This window comes from Urocitellus parryii, chromosome X, assembly GCF_045843805.1.
Source record: "Urocitellus parryii isolate mUroPar1 chromosome X, mUroPar1.hap1, whole genome shotgun sequence".
Classification (NCBI taxonomy): domain Eukaryota; kingdom Metazoa; phylum Chordata; class Mammalia; order Rodentia; family Sciuridae; genus Urocitellus; species Urocitellus parryii.
The window spans coordinates 630,443-655,176 of NC_135547.1; the positions used below are offsets into that span (position 1 = coordinate 630,443).

Here is a 24,734-nt window from a genome sequence, read left to right on the forward strand (position 1 = left end):
CATAACCCCAGCCCATTTTACTCACCTTTCTCTGGTAATTTCTTATCCAATCATTTTCTTTCTCAGATAAAATTAGAAAAACTTCCCTGTAATATAAAACTACTTGGACACTTACCCTCATGAAATTTGCATCTTACCTGTCTAGCTGTGGATGACACACAAGTGGCATTTTCACTGGTCCTACCAATTTCACTGAAGTTAGGCAAAAGTTTTCAATGGGGTATCTGTAACTATAAAAAGCAGATATGATGATAATGTTTTGTGGGCAGGGGACTCTCAGTTGTTCTCCTTCACATTCATGAGTTGTATGGTTCTAGGGAATAATAGATAATGGATCAAAATCACATATAATTCCCAAAGGATTTCTAGCATCTGCTTAAGCACTTTCAATAATAGGGAAGCGTTTTCACTGTTGCAACCAAAAGACCTGACAAGAACAATTTCAGACGAAGACAACTTTATTTGGGGCTCACAGTTTCAGAGGTCTCAGTTGATAGATGGCCAACTCCACTGTTATGGGTCTGAAGTGAGGAAGAACATCATGGCAGAAGAGTATAGAGAAAGATAGAGGCCCAGAACATGGTACCAGGAAGCAGAAAGCTCTGTTTACCAGATACAAAATATATACCCCAAAGGCATAGCCCCAATGACCTGCCTCCTTCAGCCATACCTTTCCTGTCTTCAGCGGTCACTTATTAATTCCATCAGGGGATTAATGTACAGATTAGGTTAAGACTCTCATAACCCAATCTTTCTCCTTTAAACCTTGTATTGCCTCACACATGAGCTTTTGGGGGAAACCTCACATCCAAACCATGAAAACTCCATGATTTCTTGAAATTCTCTTTTGTTCTTGCCCCCTCTTCCCTCCAAGTAAATTTACTGATATTCTTTCATTTCCCCAACCCTATACCTTCAAAATCCACCCTTTTTTAATTTCTGATCCAATCCTGACTAAAGATGTAGAAAACCTACTATACTAAGCTTTATTGCAAGTGTTATCTAATTTAATTCCTCATCATCCCCTATACAGTCAGAAAAGTAGTTGTGCAGGTTAAAAATCTAACTCAGGAAAACAGCTGTAAAAGCTCAAAATTTATTCTAACTCAGGGAAACAGTTGTAAAATCTTGAAATTTATTGTTAGTGGGATAAAAATTTAGAGCCCAGAGTTCATTTGTTTGCCTTTCCCTTCAGGACTCAGGGTTACTGGGAAAGGATAAAAACCCAGAGCTTGGGGCTGGGGATGTGGCTCAGTGGTAGAGCTCTCACCTGGCATGTGCAGGGCACTGGGTTTGATCATCAACACCACATAAAAATAAGATAAATATGTTGTGTTCACCAAAAACTAAAAAATAAATATTTAAAAATTATCTCTTTCTCTAAAAAAAAAAAAAAAAATAGAGCTTGGTGCATTGTTACCCAGAACTTCCTTATTTGCTTTTCTTCTTCCAGGACTTATGGGCAATGGGAAAGGGTGAAAGTCCAGGACCGAGTGTCAGTATTTGCCTCCTCTCTTCAGGACCCATTGTCACTGGGAAGGGATGAATGTTTGCCTTCTTTCCCACTCCCTCCTCCTGGACCATACTGTCTTCTTTCTCCCTAATGGTTGTCATTCCAGCTAAAACCCTACCTCTAGATGTAAAAATAACAGGAGGCCCAGTTCTCAACTACTCCTCAGATGCTATAAAAGCTACACCATTTTGTTGTTTGCTTGAGTCAAGCTCACATACTGTCAGAGCTGTGACTCCCTTTAGGATCCAGCATAAGTCCTGAAATAAAGTCTAGACTGTGCTTAGATTCTCTCTCGGTAGAGTGTTCATTCCTCCACTTTGATGTTCATGGGGTCAGTTAGAGATTAGTGCCTGGAAGACAAACAGTAGGCATGAAATTTCTTTCCAATCAATTGAAATCACAGAATGAACACAGATATACCTTTAATTTAAAAAGTGGTATCACAGGCGCTGGGGCTCACTTACCTGATATGTGTGAGGCACTAGGTTTGATTCTCAGCACCACATATAAATAAATAAATAAATAGAACAAAGGTCTATCAACAATTAAAGAAATACTTAAAAAAAAGTGGCCTCACACTCAAGTATAAATCAGGCTCCCCAAGCTTACTATGGCATTTCCTTGGTGATATTTACAGATTCTGCTTAGCAAATTTTAATCAAACTTTTGAAACTTTTCCTAGGGCCATGTGTGCAATTCCTTAGACATTCAGTTTTAGCAAAAAAACTTGCTAAATTTACCAAGAATCCCCCTCCATATCTGATCACCCTCCACACATGATCAGGATTCTTATCCCTCAGCCTACCTCCAGGTAACCTCTAATCACTCTGGCTTGCTTTCAGCAAGAATTCGTTAAGTCTTAAATAGAATTCCATTTACCCCTGATGTTTCCTCTTAGTAACTATCCATCCACAGACCCAAAAGGACTATAAAATCCAAAGTACACATGCTGTATTTTGAGTTGAGTCCACTTTCCCCCACTGCAAAATACCGGTGCACTTGTATTTATGCTCACATCCTAAATAGTCATCCTTATCACATTTTGACAAGCATTCCGTATATTTTTCTTTTTTAAATGCAAACCATGATACGCCAAGAGTATTTTGAAGAACAATGTGAAGTGCAACTTAGCTAGGAGCCAACTTCCTTTGCAAACCCTACATCCTGAACCCGCCAATAGTTGCCCAAACCAACCAAGCCTGGAGGGGCGGGACCGGGTTGCGAGAACTTCCGGACACGCCTACGTGGGCAAAGGTCCCGGCCACGCCGCCGCGGGCCGCGACGTGCCGTGCGTCACGCTGCAGCGGCCCGCAGCGGCCTACCGCGACCGCGCGCCTCGAAGCACACGTCTGGCTGCGGCGCCCCCGCAGTCCCCCGTCGCCCTGGTGATGTGCAAAGGTGAGAGGCAGGGCCTGGCTGGGAGGCGCGTATGCCAATCAGGGACGCGGGCGGGTCCCGGGCTGGTTTCAGTAACCGGCGCGACCCGAGAGGCGTGAAGCCAGCTGCCTTTGCGAAGCGCGGGTCAGGAGGCGGGGTTTGGCCTGGCGCCGGGTTCCTACGCAAATCGAGGGTCCCGCGCAGGCGTGGCCTGGCCATCCGGGGAACTGCTCCTGCAAATCGAGGGCGAGGGGGCGGGGCCTGGCCTCCCGTAGCCGCCCCCCCCCCCCGCCCCAGGCAAATGCAGAGTCCCGGGTCCGGGGCATATGCAGATAGTGGCTGCGGGGCGGGGCGGGGCCGGCCGGCTGCCCGCGATGTACTTACACCAATGACGGATTATGGGGCGGTCCAGACGAGGGCCTCTGCACCGAGGCGGGGTCCTGGGCTTGCGGGGCCTCTGCAGGCGCCAGCTGTTGCTAGGTTGCAGCTAGTGGCCCTCGGTTGCTAAGGGCGCCTAGCAGCTTCTCCATCTGAACGTGACCAAAGCTCAATCCCTGACCCTGCTTGACCCGAGTTCCCTGTTTGTTGTTTTTCCTCCCTGGATCGTTCCCCCCTCACGTCTCCATCTTGCCGTCGAAGCTCCTTGCCCCGTGGGCGCCCAGCCCCGCCACTGTGGCCACCTGTCCATCCCACCGCGGCCGGTCGCCTTCAGACATGGGTCCTGTCACGACCCACGGCCCTAGTGTCGTGGCCACCCCCTTTCTGGCGACTTGGGTGGGTGGGCGGGCAGGCAGTCAGGCAGGCACGCAAGCAGGCAGGCCCTGAGTCATTCAGGGCCATGGGGAAGCATCTTCTGTACCTCGACGCCCACCCCACAATGCCCACGCTGGCCTGCCCTTGCCACCCAGGGTCACCCCCTGCACTGCCCCTCCCACCCCCAGGAAGAAGGCCTCCGCCGCCGCTGCCGCCTGCTCCTCCTCCTCCTCCTCCTCCTCCTCCTCCTTCTTCTTCTTCTCCCTCTCTCTCCCTCTCTCTCCTCTTCCTCCCTTTACTCCTCCTGCCATCCCAGGTACCTAACACCACAGGCCTGAAGCCCACCCCGCAGCACTCCCAGGGCCTGGCCTGGCTGTCTCCCCAACTCCAGAGGCCTGGAGACCCCCCCCCCCCCAAGCCCCCAACACAAAGTGACTGAGGCAGGCGGAGGGTTTCTTGAAACGCTTTAATGAAAGGGCTGGCTGAAGGTACAAGCCTGGCCGGGCGAGGCTGGCCCGAGAGCGAGGGGGCCTGGGGCCTGGTGGACAGGTGGGCAGGTGCTTGGGCGAGGGCCCCCTGAGCCAGCAGCAGCAGCAGCTAGCGCCGGGGCTGGGCGACCTGGGAGATGGTCGTAGTCCCGAAGAGACCGCTGAGCAGTGCATTGTTGTGGACGGCCATGTCCAGGAGCTCTGGGGTGATGCGCCTCCTGGCGCTGTGGCGGGCCTCGTTGCCCGCCAGCTCCAGCACCTTGGCCGTCAGGCACTCGAGGGTGGCGGCAAGGAACACGGACGCAGACCAACTCAGGCGCTGGGCATAGCGGCCCTCCCGCAGACGGCGCTCCACCTGGCTCACGGAGAAGGTCAGCTCGGCTCGGGCGGTGCGGGAGCGGGCCTGCCTCCGGGGACGGGATGACCCCGACGACGACCCTCCTCCTCCTCCTCCTGTTGCTGCTGCTGCTGCTGCTCCTCCTCCTCCTCCTGCTGTTGCTGCTCCTCCTCCTCCTCTTCCTCCTCCTCCTGTTGCTGCTGCTCCTCCTCCTCCTGCTGTTGCTGCTCCTCCTCCTCCTCTTCCTCCTCCTCCTGTTGCTGCTGCTCCTCCTCCTCCTGCTGTTGCTGCTCCTCCTCCTCCTCTTCCTCCTCCTCCTGTTGCTGCTGCTCCTCCTCCTCCTGCTGTTGCTGCTCCTCCTCCTCCTCTTCCTCCTCCTCCTCCTCCAGGGCTCCTCTGCCTTGGCATGCTGGGCTCAGCTCAGGTGGACTGGGCTCCCTCTGCTCAGCTCTGCTCAGCTCTGCTCTGCTCAGCTTGACTCGGCTGGACTGGGCTCCCTCTGCTCAGCTCAGCTGGACTGGGCTTTGCCTGGCTCGATGTGATGCCGGTTTAGACGCCAACGGTGGGTGCTCAGTGGGTGCGGCAGGTAGTCTGGGTCCAGTGCTCCAGGGCCCCCGTATCCTAGCGACCCTCGGCTGCCCCCTCATTGGTCGGCGATGACGCGCTCTGGTGATGTCAGCACTCCCCGGCTGGTCCGCAGTGCGTGGGCCTGGGCCTGGGCCTGGGCCTGGGCCTAGACGGGGCGGCCAGATGGCCTCCAGGCCTCCTGGCCTCCAGGCCTCCTGGCCTCCTAGCCTCCTCACTGGCCAGGGCCCTCCCATCTTGGCACAGGAGCTCTCACTTTCTGCTGGAGGGGAGCAGTCTAGGGAAGAAGAGGAGGACTGGGGGGTGCGAGTCAGAGGCGTCAAGTATGTCCCATCACAGTGCTGTACCACTGCCAGGACCATCTACTTCCAAGAAACTTACACCGCCCCCCAGAAACACCCGGTACCCCTTAAGCTGTCTTCCCCTCCCCCCCACCCCCCCTCGCTCTTGCGTGTGCACACCTGCGCGGGCGCGCACACACACACACACACATTGCTCCTGAGGGCCCCTGGCAGCCACTAACGTGCTTTCTTACCATAGAGAATTGCCTATGCTGGACGGAAACTATACGTGCAATCAGAGTTAAATGTGTGGCCTTTCGTGTCCGACTGCATTTGCTTAGCATGAGGGTTCATCCACGTTGCAGCACGAATCAGCACTTTGTACCTTTTCACACCTGAATAATACTCCATTGTATGCATACACCACATTTTGTGTATCCACTCATCAGTTGATGGACAGGTGATGACATACACCTTTTGGCGATTGTGAATAGTACTTCCGTGAGCATTCCTGTTTGGGTTTTTGTTTGAACACCTGTTTAGAATTCTTTGGTGTCTATATCTAGGAGTGGGATTCCTGGGCCATATGGTAATTCAATGCTGAACTTATTGACTAACTGCCAAACTGATTTCCACAGCAGCATTCCCAACATCAGTGTGTCAGCATCCTAATTTCTGAACATCCTCTATTTGAAAACTTGCTGTTTTCTCTTTGCTTTGTTTTCTGTATAATAACCATCCAAGCGGGTGTGAAGTGCTTCTTCATGGTCCTTTTGATTTGCATTTCCCAAATGGCTAATGATGTTGCGCATTTTTCCCTGAGCTTCTTGGCCCTTTGTGCATTTGCTTTGTAGGAATGTCCATTTAAGCTCTTTGCCCATTTTTAGAAATTGGGTTGAATGCCATTTTGCTATAGAGTTCTTTGTATATTGTGGAAACCCGACCCTTTTCAGATATGTTATGTGATTTGTAAATATTTTCCCCATTCGGCAGGTTGTCCTTTCACTCTCTACATAAGAGTCCTTTGGTGTCCAAAAGATTTCCATTTGGATGAAGTCCAATTTGCAAAAAGAAAATGCTTTTGTGGTTGTGCTTTTGGTGTCATGGTGAAGGAACTGTTGCCTAATCCAAGGTTCACAGAGATTTACATCTATGGTTTTTGTTTTTGTTTTTCCCTAAGAGTTTAAAAAAGATGGGCCAGGGTTGTGGCTCAGTGGCAGAGTGCTTGCCTTGCCCGTGTAGGGCACTGGGTTCGGTCCTCAGCACCACATAAAAATGAATAAACAAAGATATTTTTAAAAGCACCATTCTTATCAAGGATGGGAACTGAGGCCAAGGGTATTCTGTACAAATAAATCTTGTTAAACTAACTCAAGAGAGAGAGAGTTTAAAAAAGTTTTAGTCCTTACATTTAGATCTGTGATCCATCCATTTTGAGTTAGTTTTTTATATGGTGTGACACAGGGGTCCATGTTCATTCTTTTTCACGTGTCTGTACAATCACCCCAGAATCATTTGTTGAAGGGATTATTCTTTTTCCCTTACTTAAAATCAACTATACATAAATATGTGGGTTTGTTTCTGACTTTTAAGTTCTATAACATGAACATATATGTCTATTATGATGCTAATACCACGATTTTTGTATTACTGTAACTCTCTGGTAAGTTTTGAAGTTGAGAAGTGTGAGTGCTCCGAATTTGTTCTTCTGTTTTGAGCATGTTTGAGGCATCCAGGTCCTCAGTATTTCCACATGAATTTTAGGATCAGCTTGTCAGTTTTTTACAAAGAAGGCAGGTTGGATTCCACCAGGCTTCACCCTGAATCTGTATGTTGCCTTGGAGATTATGGCCACCTTATCAACACTAAGTGTCCCAACCCATCACCATGGAATACTTTACATTTATCTAGGTCTTCTTAATAACTTTCAGCAATGTCTTTTCAATGTTTTCAGAGTACACATCTTACACGTGTTTGTTAAACTTATTCCTCAGAATTTTATTCTTTCTGATGCTATCATAAAAGGAATTCTTTTCTTTTTTTTAGAGGGGGGGGGAGGGAGGGAGGAGAGAGAATTTTAATATTTATTTATTTTTAGTTTTCAGCGGACACAACATCTTTGTTTGTATGTGGTACTGAGGATCGAACCCGGGTCACACGCATGCCAGGCGAGCATGCTACCGCTTGAGCCACATCCCCAGCCCAGGAATTATTTTCTTAACCTCCTTTTCAGTTTGTTAGCTGCCAGTGTATAGAAATGCAACTGATTTTTGCATGTTGATCTTGGATCCTGTAACTTTGCTGAGCCCATTTATTGGATATTCAAATAGGGTTCAGTTTAGTCCCTTCCCCAACACACATTTTGGTGGATGCTTTAGTGTTTCTATATATCTGAGTTTTTCATAGATGCACTGTACCAGGATGAGGAAGTTTCCTTGTACTTCTACTTTATTGAATTTATTTTTGTGAAAGTGCATTGGATTTTTGTCAGATGATCCTTTTTCTGTGTGATTAAGATGATGGTTGAACCCCTCCCTGCCTCCGCCCCCCCCCCCAGTTCTGTTAATATGCCATCCTACATAAATTGATTTTTTTATATGTTGAGCCAACCTTATATTTGTGGGTTAGATGGTACTTGGTCATGATGTATAATAAATAGTCAATGAACATTTTGTTGAAAGAATAGGAGTGAATCAGGTAAGCTACTTGGAGACAAAGTGTGTGTGTGAAGGAATTTGTAGCATGATGAGAAGCCAAGGCATTTGGCGGGATTGGGGGGAGCAGCAATTAGTTCCTTAAGGCTGGAGAGTAAGTGCTGGTGGGCCAGTGGTGGTTGATGTAGCTGGAGAAGAGGTTGATAGGAGCCAGGTCATGGAGGCTCTGTTTTGCCATGCTCAGGTCTTGGAATGTCCTATAGGTTATAGTGAACCAACTAATCTAATCTTGGTAGTGACATGAACTGATTTGCTTCTAGAAAGATCATTGTGGTAGCTGTGTGCAGAACAGAGCAAAGAGGATTGAGATTGAAGCTGCTGTAGTATCCCAGTCAGGAAATAATATATATCTCAACTAGGATGATGGCATTGGTAGATAAGACCAGGGGACAGATTCAGTTTTTTAAAGAAAAGTTTAGGTAGTAAAATGCACATAATAGGTACTTTACTACATATTTCTCATAATGGTGAACCTAGCTGGAGACATGATGATTCATTTCTCATTCCTTCAACAGATATGCACTGAGTACCTGCTGTATGCCTGGGACTGTGTTAGGAATTGAGGAAATTCCAATGAGCAAATATGGATCACATTCCTTCTTGCAGACTAGCAGAAGATATAGACTTGGAACTTGACAATTACAACACTATACTGCGGTGAGTGCTATGTGAAGGTAAGTTCAAATGCTGTGGGAACACATGGAAGGAGTACCTCATACAGACTTGTGGGGTTGGGAAATGTTCCTGGAGAAATTAAAGAATGAGTAGAAATTAGCCTAGTAGAAAAGTAGGGCATGGGTTGGCAGGGAAAGGGGTTGGGGGGGTGGTGGTGTTGGTGGAGGAGGAGGAGGAGGAGGAGGCGGCGGTGGTGGTGGCGGCTGCAGCGGCGGGGGCAGCTGCAGCAGCGGTGGCATCGGCGTGGCACCGGCAGCGGCTGCCATGGCTGAGGCTCTGGAATGACTGCCTGAGGGTAGAGTGTGGTGATTGTGGACTTTGGAGCCATTATTGGAGATACGGGGTGAAGGAGAACTTGCAGGTATTGGTTGGAAGGTGAGTATGGTTTGGAATATATGAAATTGGAGACACCTGTGGGATAACCAGGTGGAGATGAAGGAGTGAGATCAGGACTGGAAATACAGATTTGGGAGTCATCAGGGTAGTTCTTGAGGCCATGGATGCAGTTCAGATCATGTAGGGAGTGATAAAGGACACATAAGGGAATCAAGGACAACTTCCTTTAAGGGACAGGCAAAAGAAGAAACTAGTTGGAAGGAGACTGGAGGAGTGTCTTCACAGGAAAAGAGGAGAGAGTGAGATCAAGAGTGAGAATGAGAGACAGATCTGGGAGAGAATTGAACCGAAAGGAGAAGGGAGCAAATGTTCAGAAGGAGAACTGAGCAAGAAGTGACAAACTCAGGAACATTTGCTGAGTTTGTGAATGACAAACATTAAGACATAGTCACTGTGAGTCACTGTGTAAGGGCTGCTAGGGGCCTTGGGCAAGAGCAATTTTGGCGGAGGGATTGGGGGTAAAAAAATGATCTGGATTTGTACTAGAAGCTCATGGGGAATTCTTAGACATATTCCTCCCAGTATTGACCAGCATGGTACATTGCCTGTGGTAGAGGAGATTGAAGAACACATCATGCCCAGCTAAGGCTTTCTGCTCAGATACATCCACGACCAAAAATATCATCTTCTCTCCAAGTTCTGTCATCTTCTAATATTCCCTGTTTAAGCACGTTGTGCCCAGTTTTTCACATCAGTAACCCAGGAGTCACTTTGACATCTTCCTCTCCTTCAACCCCTCTCTCACAGTTAAGCAGGCACCAAGTCCCTTCGACTCAACCTGCAAAATGCCTCTCAAATCTACCCATTTCTTGATATTGCTGCTGAAGAGATCTCACCTCTTGGGCACCTTCCCCTGAGCTTGAGCATCTATCTTGTCTGGAGGAAATTCTCCTTCCCTTTGTATTTCATTTTTTTCGTTTTTGTTTTTTTTTTTTCATTTTTTATATATATTTTTTAGTTGTTAGTGGTGCTTTATTTTATTTATTTATATGTGGTGCTGAAAATCAAACCCAGTGCCTCACACATGCTAGGCAAGTGCTCTACCACTGAGCTACAGCTCCAGCCCCCTTCCCTTCGTATTTCTATAGAGGGCCATGTAAAGCTTTAGATTCTGTTCAGACTCCAGGTTTTAAGAGTTCAACACAGAAAGAATTTCAGGTCATTTGTTTCCCTCCAGAATGAAATTCTAATCTTGAGGGAGGTGGGAAGGATAGGCGAATGCATTATTGCAAACCTTCTCCAGTGATTCTGAGGTACAGCTCTGGTTAAGAGCCCCTGCCCAACACCCTGAGATATTTGAGTGTAAGGACCATGCCCTTCAACTTTGTATTCATTAAATACAACCAATGCCTGATATACAGTCAGTGCTCAGTAAAGGGTCAAGTGAACCAGTGGATACAAGAGCTGAAGAATGATAGGGTCCAAAGAAATGGATGGAGGATAGCTTAGGAGTAAGTATGGTCCCTTCATTTTTTTCAGTTGCCTTAGTGTTGAAATGGAAGGAGGCTCCCAGATATTCATGGGATGTCACTTTTGGCAACAATGGACCATCAGTTATCTGGGTTTTCCAGGTGTTTTGTAGCAAGGAGGGATTTCAGACTATGTAGTCTGCAATATTTCCAGAAATAGAAATCATTCCTTTTTCCTCTAATGACCCACACAACACCTGGGAATTCCCATAAAATTCCCAGAAGAGGAGTATGGTGAAGGAAAACCACTTTCCCTTTGTATACTTTGTATGGAACTGCCAGTGAAGCAGTAGATATGGGCAGAAGACACCACTCTCCTGGTGTCTCCTGAGATCTCTGCTCTGACTGGTTTTCATCTGTCGTCTTCTGCCAGTTTTGTTGGGACTCACCTTCCATTTTCTCTCCACACAGGCTTGTTGAAAATGTAGGAGCCAATGTTTCCAACCATCCCTGCTCCAAACTCTGATGCATACGCACCTGTGTACAGGTGAGCATGTGCACACGTGCGCACACACACACACACACACACACGAAGCACACTCCTGGGTTCTTGAGGAACTTTCAACAGGAACTTATATTGTGAAAACTTTCATTACTTTTTTTAAAAAAAAATTTTAGTTGTAGATGGACACAATACATTTACTTTGTTTATTTAGTTTTTTTATGTGGTGCTGGGATGGAACCCAGTGCCTCACAAGCATTCTACCACTGAGCCACAACCCCAGCCCATTACTTTTTAAAAAGATGTCTGAAATACAACATTTTGGACACATGGAGGTGCTCCAGCCCCCAGTTTCCTATCCATCTCTTGGAAAGGAGTGAGCAGTCTAGGACGTGCAGGGACACACAAAAGAACATTATCTTCTGCCATTGCATTAGGCCTAAACATACTTACAAAGCAAAACAGGCAGCTGTGGTGAGGAAGAAAAAGCCCTGGACCAAGAGTTCAAAGGCCCAGGTTAAAGTACTGCCTCTGCCACTTGTTCTCTGGAGTCTGTTTCCTCACCTGTAAAGCCAGAGGAATGGTATTACTTCATATTTATATAAACTCAGCTGCAAAACACTGGTTTAGGTACCCTTGTTCTGAGTTATCACGGACCCCTTGTGCTTACCTGCTATTGACACTGACTGTTAATATGCCTGCCTCCCATGGCAGAAGGAGATCTGCTTGAAGGCAGAAATTGTATGTCTCTCCCCTACTGTGCCCTGCCTTCAGTACTCAGCAGAGTGGTCAGTGAATTTTGATTGTGCAAACGAAGAACAACTGGAAACTTGTCCATTTTTGTCTTTCCTGTTAAGCTGTTATGTTTCTAAAAGAATAGCTACTGCTTTATGGTCCTCATAGGTGGGCTACCAGATAGGGCAAATATACTTTCATTCTGTGTAAATTTGATGTATGGATGATCCAAATGATCAGGAGTTGAGTCACTCACCATGTTACCTTACAACTACATTTGTCTTGTGTGTGTGTGTGTGTGTGTGTGTGTGTGTGTGTGTGTGTGTGTGTGGTACTGGGGATTAGAACCCAGGGCTTTGTGGTGCATGCAAAGCAAGCACTCTACCAGCTGAGCTATATCCCCAGCCCTAACAACTACATTCAAAAGCCTGTTAAAATTCCCACTGGCACCAAGGCTAAATTTGGGGGCCAACAGAGGTGAGGCAAGAACCTCACCCCCCCACTGGTGCATAGGCCTATCCACAAGCATGGCTGAATGCTGGACCCGTAGTCAGTGACGGGTTGATCTGGTTGCAGTGGATTCAACCTAAGACAGGAAACTGACGCCTAAAGGTCAGTTCTCCCATGACGGGTAAGAACCATATGTTGAATTGGACAACCTACCAGGCACGGTCCTTAAGCCACATTGCTTGTTGTTTAATTAATCAGAAGGGGGGAGATGCTGAGGGCCATTGCCAAGTAGGAATGATGCATCGATATTTCCTTGCCAGCGTACCCCATGTTAAATGGACTTGTCTTGGAAATTTGCTGCGACCTTGCATGTGTGTTTGAGAAAGATGACCCTGCTCAAGGTGATCGAGGGTGGATCCAGGTTTGAGGAAGTATCCTGCAGGTTTGAGGAAGTATCCCGGTCCTTGGGTTTAGGGTGTTCCCGGTTTAAGGCATTCCCGGTTTAAGACAATAGGTGTTTTGGGGAAGTTGGAGGTTGAAGATTATTGCCGCTGGGATTAGGGTGTTCCTGTTGCTTGTTCCCGTTGAGTTCTCGTGAGATTCAAATGGGATTTGGAAAAAGCCTCTGTGGAGTAGGTGATTTGGGGGCAGCGGCATATTGGAGATTTCCCCTGAACCTGTGTGGAGGCCGCTGTGAGTTCGGGAATAAAGAATTGCTGTTTGAATCTACAAGGTGTGTGGTGGCTCGTGATTTCTGTGCCAAGCCCAGACATCGGCATATTTCAGTAGGCTCGCCCCCGCACCCTGGTTATTCAGTTGCCAAAGTGTCCCCAGCACATTGCATTTCCTCAATAATAACCCTTTACATGTGTGTACCACTGCTTTAAAGATTTGTTAAAAGGTCCGTTTTCATGTTCACTGACTCATAGACTCTTAATAACACCATGAAATAGGCAGGGAAGGTGTTCTTACTACCAGTTGACAGATGAAGAAACAAAGGTTCAGACTTACTTGTGTTGCCACGTACCATACCTAGGGCAATTTTGTGACAGAGCTGGGCCTAGAATGTAAGCAGGTTTCTAATACCAGTCTGGTGTTCTTTATACCACTCATTAGTTCAACACTGTTGCATTTTGTGATGTTGCCTCAATGACATTTTTGCATCTCACCCTATTCCTGCTTCTCAACTGCACCACCCAGTATTTGCCATGGCATTCTCTGTGCTCAACCAGGGCCTCTCCCTCTTTTCCAAACACATCCTCTTGCGATTTCCTGTCTCTGGATCTTTGCATGTGTTTCCACATCTTGGAGGACACCCTAAGCCCAATATCACTGCAAGTTGAGAGAAACCCAAGGCATCCTCTTAATTTCACCTCAAAGGCCACCTAGCCTATGGTACCTTTGCAGATTAGCCCTGCTGGATGAGATCTCTCTACCCTTGAACTCACAGAGCAATCTGTCTTGTTTTGAAGGGATTTCCATACCTGTTTAATTCCCTGTAGTCTCTCACATCCCTTGTCTGTGTCCCCACAGCCCCTATTACTCAGTTTTCAAAGCACTTATCTCCCAATGTTGTGAGTCTGCTTTTGCCCTATGACTGTAACCTCCATGAGGCCTGGAACTTTGATTCTTCTTGGTATCTCCAGCACTGTGCACAGTGCTTGGAACACAGTAGTTGCTCCAAAAAGAAAAAAAAAGAAAAGAAATACATCGTGTGAATGAGTGGATGGATGAATGAATACTACCTAGCACGATGCCATGGATATTTGAGTTGCAAAATAATAATGGATTAAACTCAGTTTTCAACCAAATCTCACTATTTTCATCCTATCCTAGTGGGGGATAAAGGTTCTTTGTCCTGTCTCAGGCTGTCTCTTCCACTCCCGCTCTGGATTCTAGCGCACCCTGCCTCCCCAGGTACCTCATTCACTCATTCAATGACCTCCTCTCGCCAGGGTATCTACTCGCTTCCTCTTCTCTGTCTGACTCCCTTCCTTGCAGTAACTAACATGCTCTGGTCTAAAAGTAAGTGCCCTCAACTGGATGGGTGTCTTCCTTCGCCTGTCCCTCACATTATAAACCATGCATCTCATGATAGAGTAACCTGGCTGGACCTTTTACTGGGGAATCTTCAGTGTCACTGTCCTTAGATATTTTCTATTGGGTTGGTCAGATGGCCCACAGAAGACTCTTTCAGATGCCAGATTTTAGGGGCAGAGTCAGGGAAGAAGACTGGAGGTTCACAGCTTTCAAGATGCATGCATTCACTTAAGCCCCCTGTTTTCAATATGAGAACCCAGCCCTCAACCAGGTTTAGGAATTTCTAGTCCAGAGGCTCTTTCCTTTACACTCTCTAGGGAACGGCACTCCAGATTTCTCTCTGGGAAGGGAGAGGCCAGCTCCTCACTGGCTTTGGCTGCTGGAGGGGATTTGGGAATGAATTTACGTCTTAAACCAGTTTACAGACACACTCATTATTTTGGTGCCTAGCCACCTTCACCTCCACTTCCAACGTTACCTGTGGCAATTTTTGAAGATTCTTGGGGGCAGGTGATGATACACGTTGGCTTTTGGCTTTTCCCACTAAGGTCTCAGGATTCCTACTTTGTGGTCTTCTTGGATCTGCTACGTCAACTGCTAGTCATCCATGTGCTTTTCAGCATTCCAACTTTAGTTGCTGCTTCCTTTCCTGTTCTCCCCATCATATCCTCCAAATCCTGTTCCTCTAATCCTTTCAAAAATCATTTTATAGTAGTTTCAGTGGGGGTTCTGAGAGTCAATGAAGCCTCTCAAATGAAGAGGGTTCTGAGGGGCAATTAAGCTATATGTAGAACTATGGGTCCCACCTATACATCACCATGGACATGGGTGTCCACCTGCCTATTTCATTCATTTTCCACACCTGTTTCCCAAGCCACTCTTCCTAAAACTCTGCAGACCTAATTTGTCTCATCAGGCTCTCTGACCATTCTTCTGTTTCATCTCTGAATCCCCAGATCACCCAAGCCCCCAAACAACTTCCTATCCATAAACCCTCAGGCCTTAAAGGTCAGATACCTTGTCAGTAGACCTGCACTTCATGACCCCTAGCATTTTCCTGCACCTTTCCAGTTCTGAGTCTCCTAACTTTGCTGCTTCTAAGAAGGCTGTTGATTTCATAGGCTAGCCCCAATCTCTCCTCTTTTCCCAAGTAATGATATTGGCAACAGTGATAAACAGCTAGTGTGTACTGACTGTAAATTATGAGCTGCTCACTCTGGTGGATGCTTTCTACCCAAGATCTCAGTTCATTCTGCATCACGGCTTTTAATTTTTTTGTACCCATCCCCTTTTTAGGTAGTTGACATTGCATATGAAGAAACAGTGCCTCAAGGAAGGAAAGCTGATTTCCCAAAATTCGTCAGGCTAATAAGATGAAATTTAAGCCCAGGTCATTCTAAAGTCTGTGTTCTTCTTATAACACTATCCTGCCTGAGTCAAGGCATCAGAGAGGGAGCTAGAAAGCATAATCCAAATGTATACTAAATACCTGAATTGGAGAGAGTGCCCACCACCCAATGGGTAAACTGTGGATAAAGATGGATCTAGCAGAGAAAACCTTTACTAACTTCACAAGTTTACACAGCATCCACACTTGTGATCCTCTGTTGTGCACAGGATAAATGACCGTGTTTATCTACCCACACAGAAAGTAAGTTAGAACACTACTACAAATCTGTATGCTATACACCAACATGGCTTAAGATGATTTATCACAATTGCAAAAGATGCCCGATTTTTTTTTTTTTCCAGAAAGGAAGGTTGGATTCCATTAATCAAGCTAAGACTTTATACTGCATTATTGCCTGGCACAAAAACAGATAGTGCACTCTGTAGTTTGCGAACTCGACTCAGGAAATCGGGGAAGAGTAAAATCCACATGGGAAAGATTTCCATTGACTTCTCATCCAAGATGGTACAGTTAGTTCATGCTATGGAACACTTGGCAGTGATATACTGAATTTAACAAAGTAAATTCAAAAAGGCATGGCCAAGACAAAAACACACGAATGTGATCAGATGCTTGTCTCCATATTGAAGTGTCAGGCTTGCTTGTCTGGAAGCAAAGCATGGTGGACAGAAGTTAAGCTCCTACAAGGAATAGTGGTCCAAAAGTACTCTGAGCAAGATGGAGGGCAAAAGCCACATTCAGTGTGTAAAGCCAAGGACTAGAATGTGGCTACCCACAAACTTGCCAACCCCTGGCTATAAGTCTGAATAACAATGACAACAACAAAAAAGAACATCTACCAAACTCTGCCAGGGTCTTTGGCACTGACGAGCTAAAGGTGTGTGGGGATGAGGACACAGACAATGTTTCTAGAAAATGTTTTTGAGGTCTTTTTTTTTTTTTTTTCAAACTACTTGCAAAACTAATCTATATATGCTCATGGTTCTTTCAAGATCTTGCTGGAAGAACTGTGAAAGTGGGAATGATGATTATTGTCTACGAATGGTTGGTTAGACTGTAAGCATGGAAAGGGTGAGGGAGTTAACAAAATCTATTGAGCAATATGGCAGATTAGTTAAAAGAACTGTCGCTGGAGCCACTGTCTTCAGGTTTCTAATTTAAAGTCTGACACTTATTTTAGCCTTGTGACCTTGGGTAAGCCACTTAATCTCTCTTTGCCTCTATTTTTTTTGTTTGTTTGTTTCCATCTGTAAAATGGCGACAGGGTTGTTGTGGAGATTAAGTGCACTTAGAACAGTGTCCAGCACATAGACAGCACTATGTAAGAGTTAGCTATTATTGTTGGGCAACAATGTGTGCTGTGAACATCTTAGTTTAATAACCACAAAGTTGTTTAAAAAACTCTATGAGGTAGGTATTTTATGTTCTGTACCTGTATGAGAGAACTTAAGCAATGAAAAGCCAGACAAAATGACCGAAGTCGCATAACTACAGAATGGCAGAACCTTTAGATGCTGCCTAATCCAAGGCTTTCACTTCACAGAAGAACAAACTGAAGTTCAAAATAGAAGAGCATGCCTCAAGTCATTTAGTGCCAGAACTGGGCTTAGAAATTCAGCAACAGGCCTCTTCCCTTCAAGTAGTTCTCAAACTTTGGTGTGCATCAGAATCCCCTGGAGGGCTTGCTCAAACAAACTGGTGGTCTCCACTCCCAGAGTTCCTGATTTAGTAGGTCAGGGTGGGACGTGAACAGTTGCATTTCTAAAGAAATTGTTAAATGATGCTGATGCTGCTGGTCTGGGGAACCACACGTTGGGAACCTCCACAGCACACCATAGTTCATACATTCTTTTTTCCTTCTCACCACGGACTCCACAGTCTGTGATCTATAAACACTTACAAAGAAAGGGAAACCGGTGATGAAAACTAAAGAAAAATAAATGGCTCCCAGCAAGAAGGCAAGGTGACTGACCAAGAGTCCTGGGTTTGTGTGGGACTTTTCCAATTTTAAGATGGGGAAAGTCGTACAGTACAGGAAACTCCTCAGTCCCAGGCACTCTGAGAGGGTTGGCCATTGTAGACAAAGGCAAACAAAATTTGGTGCCAGTCAGCTGCCAAACAGAAAAGGACATACAGAGAATGAGGTCATTTCTGATGAGTTTGTCTGAAAAGGACTCATTCATTTCTTCCTCTCCCAACAAATCTGTATTATGAAACTACTCTTTGTAAGGCATCATGTTAGGTGCTGTGCTCCTGACACTATTGATCCCATCCCACCAGAGAAGAAAGGTAAAAGTGAGTCTACAGTGAGCTTGGTAGACACAGACCCAGGCTTATATACTCAGAAACACCTGGAATAGGAGTGGGAAGGGAACACCCCACATGGAAACTTTTCAACCATGTTTCAATACATGATCAGCAGTCCAATAATTCCCTTCCTCCCTTTCTTCCTCTGAAGGGAGCACATCATTGAGAAGGATTGATTAAACATTTAGGAAAAGGAGGGTGTGGTAGTGAACTATTTCATTAATAATTCAGGAGAGTCAAGGTAAGGGGAGTCCTTTAGTAAGGGCGGTAAGTTGAAATTTTTGTCCTTATCTTTACAGACCCATGAGTATGTCCTTCACTTGTCATAAATCAATGCTAACCTCAGTTATGGTGTAATCTGCAAGGCTAATTTATACAAAACTTCAAAAAAGGCAAATGTCCTGGGGAAGACTAATGGTGACGTATTTTAGAGGAGTGCATAATAGCAAAGAGAACTCTTTAAGACCCCAAATTAATTCTCAATCCTTTGACCTGACAGGAATAAAGATTTCAGGGAAGACTCCTAAAGATTCATGGTAAAAATAAAATGCAGAAATATTTTGAGAACACATGTTGGAGCACTGGATGGATCAATAAAATAATGCATAGACTACCAAGTGTTTCCTGGGAACTCACTGAAAAATTCAGATTAGGCTCTATTCTCTGTAAGTTTTCTTTCCTTTATGACTCCTATATTTCTTAATAATATATATTTTTTTCTGTAGGGTGCACCCTGGCCTACATGTTCTTTCATCATTCTGCAGTGCTCAATGTGGTTATTGTACAGCTTCATTTTCAGTGAAAGCCACGGGAACAGAAGCCTCATACATTCCCCACCCATCCCACTTTCACACATCAGTCATTCAAGAAATAAAGGAAAGAAAGCATTAAATATGACCCAGTCACATCTTGGCCATTAACATAATATTTTAAGAGAAGGAAAAATATCATAAATGGAGGAAAACACATTACCTCCTAAAATGCCACCAAATTGCCAAAATACAAGTTTGTTAGTGATGGTGGTGGAGGGGGGGTGGCGGGGGAGGGAGGGAATATTATCATGTGGAACCTCAGCAGTCTCTGAAAACCCTACAAATTTCCCCCATATAACTACCAAAGTGACGGGTTTGCTCCACAAGAACTGTTGTGACTTGGGAGTTTAAGTTCTTCAGAGGTGAGTTAGATAGAGATGACTCTTCGAAGAAATTATTATTTTTTTTTTAAAGAGAGAGTGAGAGGGGGGTGGAGAGAGAGAGAGAGAGAGAGAGAGAGAATTTTTAATATTTATTTTTTTTTTAATTTTCTCGGCGGACACAACATCTTTGTTGGTATGTGGTGCTGAGGATCGAACCCGGGCCACACGCATGCCAGGCAAGCGTGCTACCGCTTGAGCCACATCCCCAGCCCTCTTCGAAGAAATTAAAACACTATATTTGAATTCAGTTCCCAGGTTATCACTGAGCTTGGGTTACCAAACAATTCCTACAATGTCTACAGTTCTAGGACACTACAAAGCAAAATCTAGGGTTTCAGCCAAACCCTTCAATCCATAGGCCTATGTAAAGGGCTGTCCCAAGGAACCAATCATCTAGCCCATTGGTTCTCAAAGTATGGTCTAAAGAGTCTTGGGGGGCTGGGTAATCCCAGTGACTTGGGGGCTGAAGCAGGAGGATCGATAGTTCAAAGCAAGCCTCAGCAACTTAGTGAGGCCCTAAGCAACCCTGACCTTGTTTCAAAATAAAAAAAGGCTGGGGATGTGGTTCCGTGGTTAAGCACCCCTGGGTTCAATCTCTAGTATGCTCCCTCCCTGCCAGCAAAGATTCTTGGGAGTTTCTGAAGCCCTTTTAGTGGGTCTGTGGGATAAAACTGTTTTTCCACATTTTTACTGGTACATTATATATAATGGTAGGATTCATTACATATTCATACATGGACACAATACAACAATATAATTTGGCCAGTATTGTTGCCCAGTATTGTCCTTTCCCTCCCCTCCTCCTCTCCTTCTGGTACCTTTCCTCTTCTCTACTGTCTCCCTTTAACTTTCATGAGATATCTCCGCCACCATTCCTTTTCCTTTTCTCCTTTCTAGCTTTGACATGAGAGAAAACATATGAACCTTGACTTTCTGAGTTTGGAGGAATGGCATCCAGCTAATCCGCGCTCCTCAGTATTTACCCTAAAGAATTGTATTTGTCATACTGTAGCAATACAGGGATGAAACTATTTTACAATAACAGTAAGGTGATACTTTCTTTTTTCACTCCCATCATCTCATCTTTTCCAGAGGTGACATGACATGTGATGTTGTCTCTGATAGCTGAGGGATGTGTGCTTCTGTGTTCTTGAATTTTAAATATTTCTGACTCTCAATATCTAAGATAATTATTATCAGTAGATACAACCTAAACTCCAAGACTCTTTGGGATCCTCAATAGTTTTTCAGGGTGTTAAGGTGCTTCTTTCTGAAGAGCAGAGTAAACCCTCTTGAGTAAAGAGACAACCTACTGAGTGGGAGAAGTGATTATTTCCAAACAATACACGTGGCATGGGGTTGATATCCAGCATATATAAAGAACCCCAATAACTCGGTTGCCCCAAAACAAATAACCTGATTAAAAATGGGCAATAGGGCTGGCGATGTGGCTCAAGCGGTAGCGCGCTCGCCTGTCATGCGTGTGGCCCAGGTTCGATCCTCAGCACCACATACAAACAAAGATGTTGTGTCCGCCGAAAACTAAAATAAATAAATATATAAATATTTTTTAAAAAATTCTCTCTCTCTCTCTTTAAAAAAAAAAAAAAGGGCAATAGACCTAGGTCAATGTGACTCAAAGGAAGACATTCAGATGGCCAACAGGGACGTGAAAATATGCTGAGCAACACCAATCATATCAGAAATGCCAGGCAGCGCTACGCCTGACCCCTCTAAGAGGTCAGTTGTCAAAGAAAAAGAAAAAAAACAAATGTTGGTGAGGATGTGGAGGAAAAGGAACTCTCATACATTGCTGATGGAAATGTAAGTTGGTACAGTGATTATGAAAGACGGTATGGAGGATCTTGATGCAATTAAAGGTAGATCTCCCATATGATGCAGCTACCTCACTTCTGGGCATGTATCCAAAGGAAATGATTATGAGCACACCAAAGAGATCCTAGCATGGTCTTGTTTATTGCTGCATTATTCACAATAGCCAAGATATGGAATCAACCTAGATGCCCATGAACAGATGAATGGATAAAGGAAATGTCATACATATGTGCAATGGAATACTATCCAGTTGTAAAAGAATCCTATCATTCGTATAAAAATAGATGGGATTAGAGGACATTATGTTAAGGGAAGTGGATCAGATAGAAAAACAAGTACCACATGTTCTCCCTTGTGGATATTAAGACCAAAATTTAGGTGAATTGTTGATTTATCAGTGTTATTTCTAGAATGGATTTCATTCTAACTGTCCTAGTCAGAAGGAAAATTTACCTACTCAGTATTGCTTTGATTTCAATATGGAGAATCAAAGGAATTCTCTATGTTTCTGAAGTATAGTTACCAAAATTATCTAAAAAGGTTTAGAAAATGTGAGCTCATGTTATAGCTTGGGGGAAAGATCTACCCCACTAGATGGTTGACAGAAGCCCCCCTCTCTGTAACATGTTCCCATGCTAGAGAAAGGGGCCGCTTCTGTTTCATGGGATGGGATAGAGAGACAATATGAAGTAGATTTTCACACAATATCATTCTGCTGATATGAAATTCTGGTAGCCAAGGTGGCAGGTATGTTCTTAATCCCAATGCTGTCAAATTTAAGCCTGGAGCCCCAAGAGACGAGCAGTATTTAAGACATCATCTCTTGTTAAGTAGCAGCCACACAGTTGGCGGTAGCCAGTGAAGGATTCCCTGCCATGTAGGACTCTCCAGTTGTCTATAAATAGGACCTGTGAATGAATAAAAAGAGAAAACGTCATCAGAACAAGCGCAAACCCAAAGAACCCTAAATCAGAAGAGATCATCTAAAAAGCAAAGCGTTAGGTGGTTCTATGGTTATATTCTGTGCGATATTTTTATTTTTAAATTAAGCAGACTTTTGGAAGCCCAGACGGGTGTAACCCTGTAGCAGGATAAATGGAAGTTGCAAAGGCAATAGTAGGTAATAAATGGGGCCTGCACTTGAGGGGTTTGTGTTTCTTGAATAATTGTCCTCCTTTCAAAGCAAATCATGTAATTCGATTCTTTCGTTTTCTTTTCTACTTCTCACTCTATACTTTCTCAAAGGGTTAAGCTATTTTATTATGTTTTATGAGGATATTCTCCATCCAGAGGAAATAAAGATGAAAAAAAAAAATGGAATCATGAAGGTGGAGGGACTCTTAGGGATCATGCAGTTAAAACCCCTCGTCATTCACATAGAGTCACAGATGTCAGAGATGGGGTGGGGCCTGCTCCCAGGTCATTCAGTGAGTGAGTGGCAGGACCACAGCCAGCACCTAGGACTTTTTTTCCCCCCTCTGTTTCCTTTGCAACAACACGACACATACTAAACAAGTACCATTATTGATTGATTTGTTTATTTTTAATTTCCAATTTTTACATTTTTTTGGTACTAGGGATTGAACCCGGGCTGCTTTACCACGGAGCTCCATCCCCAGCCCTTTTCATTTTTTTAAAGGATTTTTTTTTGACCTTTGTTTTACTTATTTTTATGTGGTGCTGAGGATTGAATTCAGTGCCTCACACATGCTAGGCAAGCGCTCTACCACTGTGCTACAACCCTAGCCCACCAGTTTTTAAATTTTTGAGACAGGGTCTCACTAACTTCCTGAGGCTGGCCTTGAATTTACAGTCCTCCTGCCTCAGCCTCCAGAGTCACTGGGATTACAGGTTTGTGCCACCATGCCTGGCTTTCTTCACTGCTTCTGTATAACAAGCTTATTTGATATCTTTAGAGTTTAGGACATACCCTCCCAGGCTTTAGTTTGACCCAAAGCTCATTCTCAGGTCTCCTCAACTCAATTGTTAGAGTCCGGTGTGCTGTATACCAACGATGAACGACATCATAAGGCACAGTATTGATGACAGCTCGGTCATAGTTGTTGTACCTAACGTGGAATTGTGAGAAAGAAAGATCTCAAACACACAATAAAGACATCTGTTGTTTATTGAACTACTTTATATAATGGTTTTCTCTGCATTCACTACTTGTTCTGCAGATGAGCTGACAATATGTCAACATTCTCTTAGGTGCACAGGATTGGAGAGAGAAGCTCTTCTGCCTGCTGATCATATTTTGTTTCTCTCTGGAGAACCTGGGGATAGGGGATAGAAGTTAAGTTCCAGTTGGTTTTTCCCCATCTTAAGATATGATGTTTTATCTAAAGCATATTTCATAGAGTACATCCTTATTGGTCAAAGCTCATGGAAGCATTGGGGAAAGATTTGAGCTTGCCCCTCGTCAAGCTGAGATAGGCATGGTAGGCTGTATTAACAAAGCTTTCTTTTCAATGACTTATAACTTCTCATGTGTCTCCCTTTGTGAGAGAGATGCCAGCTATAGTAGCTACTGGACAGTTCACCCAAAGATCTTAATTAATTTATTAAATACTAACATTTATATGAGCATGTGCTACAAGCTAGAAAGTGTGTTAGGCACTAAACACACAATGATGAACATGGCAGACATGATCCCCTTATGTTCTCTCGAGGAAGATAAACGATAAACTAGAAATAAATATATAAATAATTTCAGCTAGTTGCAGATGGTAGGAAGAAAAATTGGTGTTATATGTTTAAGCATGCCTCGGAAATCTATTTCAGATGGAGTGCTGAGTGAAGGATTTTTTGAAGTGACATGGAGCTGGTACCTGTATGATGAGAGACCAGCAATTCAACCAGCTAAGGGAAGAACATTCCAGGCAGAGGGAATAGCAAGTACAAAGCCTTGGGGTGGAAAGGCATTTTATTGTGTTTGCAGATCAGCAAGAAGGTCACATGGCTGGTGGTGAGTAAGCAAGGGGAATAACAGTGGAGGAAGTGATACAAAGGAAATCGCCAGGGGTCAGATGATGTGTAACCATGCAGGCCACAGTAAGGACTTTGGATTTTTTGTGAGCACCATGGGAAGCCAGTGGAAAACCCTAGCTGAGATAATGGATTTCTGTTTTTGGCTAAGGCAAATTAACTTTTTATTGAAGTATAATACACACACATACACACACACACACACACACATACACACAAACACACAAAAGCAGACAAATAATGATGAATTTCATGATGGGATCATATCTCTATCGCTACCATCCATATAAATAAGTAATTAACTAGAAGCCCATAACCTTTCCTCATGGCCCTCTCCAGTCACACTCTTTCTCCTACTCAAGGGTAACTACTATCCCAACTTCTGTTGCCAAAGATAAGTATTTGCTGTTGATGAAAAACAAAACCTTATATAAATGGAATCATCATATCTACTACACACACATTGACATCTATATGTTTCTACATGCATCTTCATACATTTCTACATATCTAGTCTTTTGTGTCTTGTTTCTTTCATTTAATATTAAAGGACAGCATTGTTCAGCAGTCGTTTATTCATCCTTGGTGCTGTATAGCATTTGATTTTGTGAGCACAGCACAATTTATTTATCCATTGTACTGTTGGTGAATATTTGAGTAATTTCCAGTTTGGAAGCACTACAAATATGACTGCTTTGAACATTCTATTCCATTGTCTTTTGGTGAACATCTATATTCACTT

At 44.5% G+C, this 24,734-nt stretch overlaps 1 protein-coding gene and 1 long non-coding RNA gene across 8 annotated transcripts in view; one reads left to right on the top strand and one right to left on the bottom strand.

The window, feature by feature from the left end:
* Window positions 1–2,762: 2,762 nt before the first annotated feature.
* LOC113201377 (uncharacterized) overlaps window positions 2,763–24,734 on the top strand; it is a 55,599-nt gene continuing 33,627 nt past the window's right edge. Inside the window, exons 1-4 of one of the 4 annotated variants that reach the window (XR_013342555.1) lie at window positions 2,763–2,911; window positions 8,564–8,705; window positions 11,000–11,075; window positions 20,780–20,862. This is a non-coding gene — a long non-coding RNA (uncharacterized LOC113201377). Of the gene's footprint in view, window positions 2,912–8,563; window positions 8,706–10,999; window positions 11,076–12,535; window positions 12,881–18,698; window positions 18,805–20,779; window positions 20,863–24,734 lie in introns of those variants that run through there. The other 3 variants (XR_013342554.1, XR_013342556.1, XR_013342553.1) reach the window with 3 other exon arrangements.
* Tmlhe (trimethyllysine hydroxylase, epsilon) overlaps window positions 21,129–24,734 on the bottom strand; it is a 73,755-nt gene continuing 70,149 nt past the window's right edge. For 3 of the 4 annotated variants that reach the window (XM_026415067.2, XM_026415064.2, XM_026415063.2), the window contains 2 exons: window positions 22,935–23,073; window positions 21,129–21,912 (listed from right to left, as the gene is read on the bottom strand). In XM_026415067.2, coding sequence (XP_026270852.1) covers window positions 21,781–21,912; window positions 22,935–23,073 — 271 coding nt within the window. In that variant the 3' untranslated portion in view covers window positions 21,129–21,780. Of the gene's footprint in view, window positions 21,913–22,934; window positions 23,074–23,134; window positions 23,281–24,734 lie in introns of those variants that run through there. The other variant, XM_026415066.2, reaches the window with a different exon arrangement.